The sequence below is a fragment of the Elephas maximus genome, chromosome 4 (genome assembly GCF_024166365.1).
Source record: "Elephas maximus indicus isolate mEleMax1 chromosome 4, mEleMax1 primary haplotype, whole genome shotgun sequence".
Classification (NCBI taxonomy): Eukaryota; Metazoa; Chordata; class Mammalia; order Proboscidea; family Elephantidae; genus Elephas; species Elephas maximus.
Window position 1 is genome coordinate 168382895 of NC_064822.1, and position 12220 is coordinate 168395114.

The 12220-nt window shown below is 37.8% G+C and overlaps 1 protein-coding gene across 5 annotated transcripts in view; it reads right to left on the bottom strand.

Moving 5' to 3' along the window:
* The window catches only part of WASHC3 (WASH complex subunit 3), a 58731-nt gene that overhangs the window by 25458 nt on the left and 21053 nt on the right, over positions 1-12220 (bottom strand). For 3 of the 5 annotated variants that reach the window (XM_049884200.1, XM_049884197.1, XM_049884196.1), the window contains one exon: positions 11450-11509. The exons of the other annotated variants lie outside the window; for them this stretch is intronic. In XM_049884200.1, coding sequence (XP_049740157.1) covers positions 11450-11509 — 60 coding nt within the window. The remainder of the gene's footprint in view (positions 1-11449; positions 11510-12220) is intronic. 5 annotated transcript variants of the gene reach the window in all.

Genomic DNA, 12220 nt, shown 5'->3' on the forward strand with positions numbered 1-12220 from the left:
TCCCAAGTAAGGCTAAAAGAAGGTAAAAGTTGGAACATAATTTTTGGGCATCTGACCAGATGGTACACATGGGGCTTTCCTAAAACATGTTGCAAACACAGAGATAAGGAGACCTCACCTATCTACATGTACTAGAAGCTTAATTTTGCCCAGATCAGAGTATCTGGCAAGTCCCTAAGTTCTCTTGCTGAAAATTTCATCCTTCAACAGATAAAGAAAGCAATGAAGGGAACTGATTATTTAGTACTAAGCTTCAACAAAAAGGAAGAACTGAAGGATGGTGCAGATGATGGAACTCTGGTAGTGACCATGTAAAGGCACTACAATCCTGGGCATTATCAAACATGTAGCCTACATTTGTGGTTGGACATTTTCACAAAGTTACTTCAGATATACCAGAGAAACAGGAGAAATGGTGGATTTATAGATGGTTAAATAAGCATAATAAAAAAAGATTGGCAGACTTAGGTCAACCTTGAGGAATGCCTCTATTTGATCTATTCTTGATTTGGTCCTACAAAACAATAAAAATCAATACCTTGAAGAAATGGAAGGCATACTTACACAATGCCAGGTGACACAAAGCTGGGAAGGAGAGTTAAGGGGTAGGATTAAATAGTCCACTAAACAATTATTTATTGAGCACCTCTGTAGGTAAGGTGTTAAGTGAAAACAAAGATGAATCAAAGGTAAAGTTCTTCCTCTCTTGGTTCCTTTTTCAACAGGGGGGATAAAAATATGTATAAATAATCACAGAACAAGGTATGAGGTGATAAATTCCATAAAGAACACAGATAAAGTGGTTGGAAAGGTCAATGAAGGTAGATATTAGTTCTAGCATTACGTATTGGTGGGTCCAGAATCTGGGATGATTTAGTGGAAATGTTCATAGGAACATGTTGAAGGAGGAGAATTTGGATATGTAGTAATGAAGAGAAGGGGAATCTAGATTCAGAGGTGGAAAAGCACGGAGCTTTATGGGGAAGGGTTTGTGGTTTTGTCTGACTGCAGGGTGGAATGCAGGACAGGGAACAGTAGGAAACAGAAGTTGGGTAATATGATTCTGGGATACAGGTTGGCATAATAAACCAAAAACAATAAAATCAAATTTAATTTGGATGAACTTCCAAGTTTTAGGATGTCAGTGTGAAGATGTTGCTCCCTATTTCTTCTTAAATATCACCCCCAACAATAAGGTGAAAAGAAACAGAACCTGACCTCCACTTTAATGACTAAGAAGCATATATGAACCACAATACATGAAAATTAAAAGCAGATAGAGGAATGATTGATGACTTAGCATAACAGAGGAAGGCCAAGTCCATGTGCCTACAGAAGGGGATACCACAAAGAAGCAAGATGATTTGCCTTCCAAGAACCCTGGAAATGCTTAGGAATTAGAAGGACCAGTACCAAAGGCAGGAGGGAGGCACAGGGCTGAAAGCAGGGAAATTGGGCTAAAAACAGTAAAAGTCAGAGGCAGAAGAAACTGAACCCCTGCTCATACTCAGAGATACCAAGCAAAAAGGCTAGGCAGGAACTAAGTGCTAGAACTGTTAGGGTGTTACATATTTTATTTTTTAAAGGAAACTTATTTATTTATTCTTCCTTCAATGTTTTTAATAAAAATTATTCTAATGTTATAACATAGGTTCAAATATTCTTTTCTAAATTTTATTTATTTTGTTGTTGGTGAGAATATACACAGCAAAACATACACCAATTCAACAATTTCTACATGTACAATTTAGTGAGATTGAGTACATTCTTCCAGTTGGGCAATCATTTTCCCCCTCCTTTTCTGAGTTGTCCCTCCCTCATTAACATAAGCCCAGTGCCCCCTAAGGTTCCTATCTAATCTCTCGAGTTGCTGTTGCAGTTTAAAATGTTTTTACACAGCTCTTAGTTGGAAGAGATCCCCCCCCCCCCAAAAATACATATGCTAAAACTCCAAATCCTAATCCCAGAGATTCTAATTTAGTAGGGTGGGACCCGGATACCTGTATTTTGACAATTTCTCAGTCTGAAAACCACTGTGCTAATGTAAAAATGAAATCTATCTTCAAAACCCATAAAAAGATAAAACGGCATAGAGAAAATATAGGCATTTTCATTCATAAGTAAATACTATGTACCAGGTATTGTTCTAGGGACTAAGAATAGTACAGTACACAAAAAATTCCTTGCCCTTATATAGAGGAAGAGATACAAACAAAATAAATACCTAAAATATGTACTATGTTGGAAGTTGATATGAAGAAAAATACAGCAGGGAAGGAATAAAGGGAATGGGGTCAGAGGAAACTGCAATTTAAAATAAGGTGGCTAGGGAAGGCTTTACTGAGAAGGTAATTTTGAGTAAAGATTTAAAGAAAGTGATGGAGCAAACCATGAATGTATGAGGGAAAAAGCATTTCAGGCAAAGAGAACAGCTAATGCAAAGACCTGAGGCAGAAAACTGTCCATATACTGAACGAACATTAAGGACGCCAGCGGAGCCGGAGCAGAGTGAATGAGGATATGAGATTAGAAAGGTAACTGAAGCTGAAGTGTGTAGGGCCTCATGACCCTATGAAGGGCTTTGGCTTTTACTCCTAGTGAGATGGTAAGCCATATGATTAGAAAACTAAATATTTCATTTAAAGGGTAATTAAAAATATACATATATGCGTGTGTGTATGTATATAAGTTATCTAAAAAACAATGAAACTTGTCTAAGTAATTAGTAACAAAAGTAAAAATTTCAAGTGGTATCTGGAAACCTTAGCTGGATAGATTAATGCAGACAAGACCTAATATAGTATCTTAAATAAAGTGTTGAATAAATATTCGTGGAACAAATGGATGTGGATTTATACTGAAAGGAAAATGAAGTTTTTAAGTTCTTGGAAAATCAGAGACAATGTATCAGAAATATAACAGTTATCCTAAGAAACAGTTTTTATCAAATATATCAGGGCATTCTTACACACATCAGCAAGTTGATTTCCCTATTTAATATTTTATATACATCAGGCAAGAAGAGATTAACGCAAAAAGCCTTCCAGAGTCATTTCTGAAGCTTCTCCTCTTTTGTTTGAGACACTAACAGATTTTGATGGTCTATCTTTCAACCTTGAGCTTTCCTCACTTCCAACTTTAAAAATTTATCATGATTCATAGTCCAACTGGTTCTACATTATTCATTAGTTAAAGAACTTTCTATATTTTCACCCCCAAAGTCTGATTTATTTTTTAATTAATTTCTATTGTGCGTTAAGTGAAAGTTTACAAATCAGGTCAGTCTCTCATACAAAAATTTAGATACAGCTTACTGTACACTCCTAATTGCTCTCCCCCTAATGAGACAGCACGCTCCTTCCCTCCACTCTCTTTCGTCGTGTCCATTCAGCCAGCTTCTGGCTCCCTCTGCCCTCTCATCTCCCCTCCAGATAGAAGATGCCAACATAGTCTCATGTGTCTACTTGATCCAAAAAGCTCATTCTTCACCAATATCACTTTCCATCCCATATTCCAGTCCAATCCCTGTCTGAAGAGCTGGCTTTGGGAATGGATCCTTTCTTGGGCTAACAAAAGGGTCTGGGGACCATGGCCTCCAAGGTCCTTCTAGTCCCAGTCTGACCATTAAGTCTGGTCTTTTTATGAGAATTTGGGGTCTGCATCCGAATGCTCCCCTGCTTCTTCAGGGGTTCTCTGTTGTGTTCCCTGTCAGGGCAGTCATTGGTTGTGGCCAGGCACCATCTAGTTCTTCTGGTCTCAGGATGATGCAGTCTCTGGTTTATGTGGTCCTTTCTGTCTCTTAGGCTCATAACTACCTTGTGTCTTTGGTGTTCTTCATTCTTCCTTTCCTTGCTCCAGGTGGGTTGAGATCAATTGATGCATCTAAGATGGCTGCTTGCTAGCACTTAAGACCCCAGATGCCACTCTCCAAAGTGGGATGCAGAATGTTTTCTTAATAGATTTTATTATGCCAATTGACTTAGACATCCCCTAAAGCCATGGTCCCCAAACTCCCACCCCTGCTACGCTGGCCTTCGAAGCGTTCAGTTTATTCAGGAAACTTCTTTGTTTTTGGTTTAGTCCAGTTGTGTTGACCTCTTCCGTATTGTGTGTTGTCTTTCCCTTCACCTAAAACAAAACTTATCTACTATCTAATTAGTGAAAACCCCTCTGGCTCCCTTCCCTTCCCCCTCTCGTAACCATCAAAGAATATTTCCTTCTCTGTTTAAACTATTTCTCCAGTTCTTATAATAGTGGTCTTACACAATATTTGTCCTTTTGCAACTGATTAATTTCACTCAGCATAAATGTGTTCCAGGTTTCTCCATGTTATGACATGTTTCATGGATTCATCATTGTTCTTTATCGATGCATACTATTCCATTGTGTGAATATACCATAATTTACTTATGCATTCACCCGTTGATAGGCACCTTGGTTGCTTCCATCTTTTTGCTATTGTAAACGCTGCTGCAGTGAACGTGGGTGTACACATATTTGTTCATGTAAAGGCTCTTATTTCTCTAGGATATATTCCAAGGAGTGGGATTGCTGGATTGTATGGTAGTTCTATTTCTAGCTTTTTAAGGAAGCGCCAAATCAATTTCCAAAGTGGATGTACCATTTTATATTCCCACCGGCAGTGTATAAGTGTTCCAGTCTCTCCACAACCTCACCAACATTTATTATTATGTGTTTTTTGGATTAATGCCACCCTTGTTGGAGTGAGATGGAATCTCATTGTAGTTTTGATTTGCATTTCTCTAAATTTTTTTTTTTTTAATGGCTAAGATCATGAGCATTTCCTCATTGATCTGTTAGCAGCCTGAAAGTATTCTTTAGTGAAGTGCTTGTTCATATCCTTTGCCCATTTTTTTAATTGGGTTATTTGTCTTTTCGTAGTTGAGTTTTTGCAGAATCATGTAGATTTTAGAGATCAGGCCCTGATCGGAAATGTCATAGCTAAAAACTTTTTTCCAGTCTGTAGGTAGTCTTTTTACTCTTTTGGTGGTCTTTAGATGAGCATAGGTGTTTGATTTTTAGGAGCTCCCAGTTAACTGGTTTCTCTTCTGTATTTTTAGTAATGTTTTGATACTGCTTATGCCATGTATTAGGGCTCCTAAAGTTGTCCCTATTTTTTCTTCCATGATCTTTATTGTTTTAGATTTTATGTTGAGGTCTTTGATCTATTTTGAGTTAGTTTTTGTGCACGGTGTGAGATATGGGTCTTGTTTCATTTTTTTGCAGATGGATATACAGTTATGCCAGCACCGTTTGTTAAAAAGACTGTCTTTTCCCCAACTAACTGACTTCGGGCCTTTGTCAAATATTAGCTGCTCATATGTGGATAGATTTATGTCTGGATTCTCAATTCTGTTCCATCTATGTATCTGTTGTTGCACCAGTACCAGGCTGTTTTGACTACTGTGGTGGTATAATAGGTTCTAAAATAGGCCTTCCATTTTGTTTTTCTTTTTCAGTAATGCTTTACTTATCTGGGGTCTCTTGCCCTTCCATATGAAGTTGGCGATTTGTTTCTCTATCTCATTAGAAAAAGTCATTGGAATTTGGATTGGAATTGCATTGTATCTATAGATGGCTTTTGGTAGAATAGACATTTTTACAATGTTGAAGTCCTCCTATCCAAGAGCGAGGTATGTTTTTCCACTTGGTTTCTTGCAGTAGTGTCTTGTAGTTTTCTTTGTATAGGTCTTTTACATCTCTAGTAAAATTTATTCCAGAGTATTTTATCTTCTTGGGGGCTACTGTAAATGGTATTGATTTGGTGATTTCCTCTTTGATAACCAATCCGGATGCCCTTTATTTCTTTATCTAGCCTAATTGCTCTGGCTAGGACCTACAGCACAATGCTGAACAAGAGTGGTGATCAGGGGCATCCTTGTCTGGTTCCCATTCTCAAGGGGAATGCTTTCAGAATGTCTCCATTTAGGATGATGTTGACTGTTGGCTTTGTATAAATGCCCTTTATTATGCTGAGGAATTTTCCTTCTATTCCTATTTTGCAGAGAGTTTTTATCATGAATGGGTGTTGAACTTTGTCAAATGCCTTTTCTGCATCAACTGAAAAAATCATGTGATTCTTATTTATATGGTAGATTACATTAATTGTTTTTCTAATGTTGAACCATCCCTGCATACCTGGTATGAATCCCACTTGGTCATGGTGAATTGTTTTTTGATATATTGTTGAATTCTATTGGCTAGAATTTTGTTGAGGATTTCTGCATCTAAATTCATGAAGGATATAGGTCTATAATTTTCTTTTTTCGTGGTGTCGCTACCTGGTTTTGGTATCAGGGATATGCTGGATTCATAGAACAAGTTTGGGAGTATTCCGTCCTTTTCTATGCTCTGAAATACCTGTAGTGGTAATGGTCTTAATTCTTCTCTGAAAAAAAAAAAAAAAGTTTGGTAGAAATCTGCAGTGAAGCCGTCTGGGCCAGGGCGTTTTTTTGTTGGGAGTTTTGTCGGAATCGACTCAAAGGCACTGGGTTTGGTTTTTTTTTTTTTTTTGCTTACCTCTTCAATCTCTTGTTATGGGTCTATTTAGTTGTTCTACCTCTGTGTTCGTTTAGGTAGGTGGTGTGTTTCTAGGAATTCATCCATTTCTTCTAGGTTTTCAAATTTGTTAGAGTATAATTTTTTATAGTAATCTGATATGATTCTTTTAATTTCAGTTGGGTCTGGTGTGATATGGTCCATCTCATTTCTTATTCAGGTTATCTGTTTCCTTTCCTGTTTTTCTTTTGTCAGTCTGGCCAATGGTTTATCAATTTTGTTAATTTTTTCAAAGAACCAGCTTTTGGTCTTGTTAATTCTTTCAATTGTTTTTCTGTTCTAATTCATTTAATTCTGCTCTAATTTTTATTATTTGCTTTCTTCTGGTGTCTGAGGGTTTCTTTTGTTGCTCTCTTTCTATTTGTTCACTTTGTAGGGGCAGTTCTTTGATTTTGGCCCTTTCTTCTTTTTGGATGTGTGCATTTATCGATATAAATTGACCTCTGAGCACTGCTTTCTCTGTGTCCCTAAGGTTCTGATAGGAAGTGTTTTCATTCTCATTCCATTCTATGAATTTCTTTATTCCATCCTTCATGTGTTCCTTAATCCAGTCTTTTTGGAGCAGGGTATTGTTCAGTTTCTAAGTATCTGATTTCTTTTCCATGCTTTTTCTGTTACGGATTTCTACTTTTATGGCCATATGGTCTGAAAAGATGCTTTGTAATATTTCAACGTTTGGGATTTTGCAAAGGCTTCCTTTATGACCTAACATGTGGTCTATTCTAGAGAATGTTCCATGTGCACTAGAAAAGAAAGTATACTTTGCAGCTGTTGGGTGAAGTGTTCTTTATATGTCTATGAGGTCAAGTTGGTTAACTGTGGCATTTATATCTTCTATGTCTTTATTGAACTTGTTACTAGATGTCCTGTCCTTCATGTCTTTATTGAGCTTGTTACTAGATGTCCTGTCCTTCACCGAAAATGGTGTTTTGAAGTTCCCTACTATAATTGTGGAGCTGTCTATTTCACTTTTCAGTGCTGTTAGTGTTTGTTTTATGTATCTTGTAGCCCTGTCACTGGGTGCATAAATATTTAGTATGGTTATACCTTCCTGGTAAATTGTCCCTTTATTCATTATATAGTGTTCTTCCTTATCCTTTGTGGAGGATTTTACTTTAAAGTCTATTTTGTCAGAAATTAATATTGCCACTCCTGCTCGTTTTAGATTGTCTGCTTGATATATTTTTTCCATCCTTTGAGTTTTAGTTTGTTTGTGTCTCCAAGTCTAAGATGTGTCTCTTGTAGGCAGCATATACCTAGATTATGTTTTTTTATCCAATGTGCAACTCTCTGTCTCTTTATTGGTGCACTTAATCCATTTACATTCAGTGTAATTACAGATAGGTATGAGTTTAGTGCTGTCCTCTGGATGCCTTTTTTGTGTGTTGTTGACGGTTTCATTTTTCCACTTACTTTTTTGTGCTGAGAAGTTTTTCTTTGTAAATTGTGTGTTCCTCTTTTTCACTGCAGCTGAATTTGTTTTTGCTGAGTCTTATATTTATCTTGGTTTTTGTTTTGAAGTATGGGATTGTTAGTCTTCTTTGTGGTTACCTTAATATTTACCCCTATTTTTCTAAGTATAAACCTAACCTGTATCTCCCTATATTGTCTTGATTTCCTCTCCACATGGAAGGTCTATGTGTACTGTATTTAGTCCCTCTTTATTGATTATTGTCATCTTTTACGTGATGACATTGGTGATTCCCTGTTTTGAGTGTTTTTTTTTTTTTTAATTTTTATCTTATTTCATTTTTGTGATTTCCCCATCTAAGTTGATATCAGGATGCTCTGTGCCCTAGTGTTGTGCTGATATCTGACATTATTTATTTTCTAAGCAGAGAATTCCCTTTAGTATTTCTTGTAGTCTTGGTTTGGTTTTTGCAAACGCTCTAAGCTTGTGATTATCTGTAAATGACTTAATTTCAGCTTCATATCTGAAAGACAGTTTTGCTGGATATATGATTCTTGGCTGGCAGTTTTTCTCCTTCAATGCTCTATATATGTCATCTCATTGCCTTCTTGCCTGCATGGTTTCTGCTGAGTAGTTTGAACTTACTCTTATTGATTCTTCTTTGAAGGTGACTTTTCGCTTATCCCTGGCTGCTCTTAAAATTTTCTCTTTATCTTTGGTTTTGGCATGTTTGATGACAATATGTCTTGATGACTTCCTTTTGGGATCTACCTTGTATGGTGTTCGATGAGCATCTTGGATAGATATCCTTTCATCTTTCACGATGTCAGGGAAGTTTTCTGCCAACAAATCTTCAGCAACTGTCTCTGTATTTTCTGCTATCCCTTCCTGTTCTGAAATTCCAATCACTTGCAAGTTATTCTTCTTGATACAGTCCCACATGATTCTTAGGGTTTCTTCATTTTTTAAAAATTCTTTTACCTGGTTATTCTTCAAATATATTGGTGTCAAGTGCCTTATCTTCCATCTCCCCAATTCTGCATTCCAATTCCTCAATATTGCTCCTCTGACTTTCTATTGAGTTGTCTAATTCTGTAATTTTATTGTTAAGTCTTTTGAATTTCTGAATGCTGTCTCTCTATGGATTCTTGCAGCTTATTAAATTTTTCATTATTTTCTTGAATAATCTTTTCAATTTCTTCAACTGCTTTTTCTGTGTGTTCCTTGGCTTTTTCTGTACATTGCCTGATTTTGTTCCTAACGTCTTAAAGCATTCTGTATATCAGTCCATTGTATTCTATATCTGGCAATTCCAGGAATACATCTTCATCTGGGAGAGACTTTGATTCTCTGTTTTGGTAGTCTGTAGAAGCAATCACGGTCTGCTTCTTTATGTGGTTTGATATCAACTGCTGTCTCCAAGCCACCTATAAGTTATTGTAATAATTCATTTTATGTTTGCTCACTGTATCCAATCTTCTTGCTTTGTTTTGTTTCAATATACCCAGATAGGCTACTAGAGTGCACTAACTTGATTATTGGAGCTTTTGAAGCACTAATGTCCTGTTACCAGATGGTTAGAACTGTTACCAGGTATATGAGCCTATGAGTCCATTCACTATTCTTGAATAGATTCAGCTCAGGTGTCCTGATAGTTGGTCAGCTAGTGTGTGGTGTAGGGTCTCACCTACTTTCTTAGAGGAGTAGCGGTGATGGCTGTATGCACTGGTTTCTGGTAGTGGCAGGGGGTCACACTCTGAGGAGGGCAGGGTGCTGACAGGCTTCCCCCACGTGTCAGTGAGGAAGGAGTGTCTCTGTTCTCTAGAGTGCTCTGGTGTGTGGGCTCTGCAGCTGTACGTGAGGCACCCAACGCTTATACCTGTAAAGACTGGTAGGCACCACTATCCTAACACCCCTTTCGCGGGTGACTAGGTGGCATGGATGGAGCCTCAGTCCTCAGCTCCCTGCTGTGGGTAGGTGAGGGCTCTGTTTAATAGGTGGAGTGGTATCAGACCTCCAAAAACTGCCTCTCCACTGCTCAGGGTTCGTAGGTTGTCATATATGTAATCAATTCATTTTTTTTGGGTCTTTGTTGCAAGAGCGTTCAGCACAAGCTTCTGGCTAGTTAGCCACTTGGCCCCACCCAGTCTGATTTATTTTTTTCTGAGCTTAATGCCTAGGATGCTGTCAATCCAAGAATTTTGAAAATGACAAGTCAATTTCTGACAGCTATGGAAAATGAATATATTTTCTCATCTCCACAGGCACCACTGTAGTTTTTAAATATTGTTGTTGTATGCCGCGGAGTAGATTCTGACTCATAGAGACCCTATAGGACAGACGAGAACTGTCACATATCGTTTCCCAAACTGTAGTCTTTACGGGAACCGATCGCCCAGTCTTTTCTCCCACAGAAAAGCTGATGGGTTCAAACTGACAATCTTTCAGTTAGCAGCCGAGCGCTTAACCATTGTACCACCAGGGCTCCTTAGTCTTTAAATGAGCCAAGAGAAAGTATTACAATGAAATGTGCAAAGATCTGCAGTTAGAAAATCAAAAGGGAAGAACACACTCAGAACGAACTGAAGAAAAAACTCAAGCCTCAAGTTGAAATATTAAAGGATTCTATGGGCAAAATGTTGAATGACGCAGGAAACATCAAATGAAGATAGAAAGAATACACAGAATCACTGTACCAAAAAGAACTGGTCAATGTTCAACCATTTCAGGAGAAGCATATGATCAAGAACCGATGATACTGAAGGAAGAAGTCCAAGTTGCACTGAAGGCATTGGTGAAAAATAAGGCTCCAGGAACTGATGGAATATCAATTGAGATGTTTCAACAAATGGATGCAATGCTGGAAACACTCATTCATGTATGCAAAGAAATTTGGAAGACAGCTACCTGGCCAACTGATTAGATGAGATCCATATCCATGCCCATTCCAAAGAAAGGTGATCCAACAGAATGTGGAAATTCTTAAACAATATCATTAATATCACATACAAATAAAATTTGCTGAAGATAGCTGCCATACATTGACAGGGAACTGCCAGAAATTCATGCCAGATTCAGAAGAGGACATGGAACAAGGGATATCATTATGTCAGATGGTGTATTAGTCAAAAGCAGAGAATACCAGAATGATGGTTACCTGTGTTTTCTTGAATATGCAAAAGCATTAGACTGTGTGGGCCATAACAAATTATGGATAACATTGCGAAGAATGGGAATTCCAGAACACTTAATTGGGATCAAGAGAACCCATATATAGATCTAGAGCCAGTTGTTTGAACAGAACAAGGGGGTACTGCATGGCTTAATATCAGAAGAGGTGTGTGTCAAGGATGTATCCTTTCACCATACTTATTCAATCTGTAAACTGCGCACATAATTCAGGAAGCTGGCCTATATGAAGAACACAGCATCAAAATAGGAAGAAGGTTTATTAATAACCTGCAATATGCAGATGTCAGAATCTTGCTTGTTGAACTTGAAGAAAAATTGAAGCACTTCCTGATGAAGAAAAAAAAAAACTTCAGCCTTGAATATGGATTATACTTCAACATAAAGCAAACAAAAATCTTCAAAAATGGGCCAATAAGCAACATCATGACAAATGGAGAAAATATTGAAGTTTTTAAGAATTTCATTTTACTTGGATCAACAATGAATGCCCACAGAAGCAGCAGTCAAGAAATCATCAAAGGACATACTGCATTAGATAAACATGCTACAAAAGACCTCTTTAGAATCTCAAAAATCACAGATGTCACTCTGGTGAATAAGGTGCACCTGACCCAAGCCATGGTATTTTTGATCACTTCATATGCATGTGAAAGCTGGACAATGAAAAAGAAAGAAGAATTGATCCATTTGAATTACAGTGTTGGTGAAGAATACTGAATATACCACGGACTGCCACAAGAACGAACAAATCTGTCTTGCAAGAAGTACAGCCAAAACGTTCCTTAGAGCGAGGATGAGACTTTGTCCCGTTTACTTTGGACATGTTATCAGGAGAGACCAATCTCTGGAGAAGGACACCATGCTTGATAAACTAGAAGGTCAGCGAAAAAGAGGGAGACCCTCAATGAGATGGACTGACACAGGGGCTGCAACAATGGGCTCAAACACAGCCACGATTGTGAGGATGGCACAGGACCCGGTAAAGTTTTGTTCTGTTATACACAGGGTCACTGCAAGTTGGAGCCAACTCAACAGCAC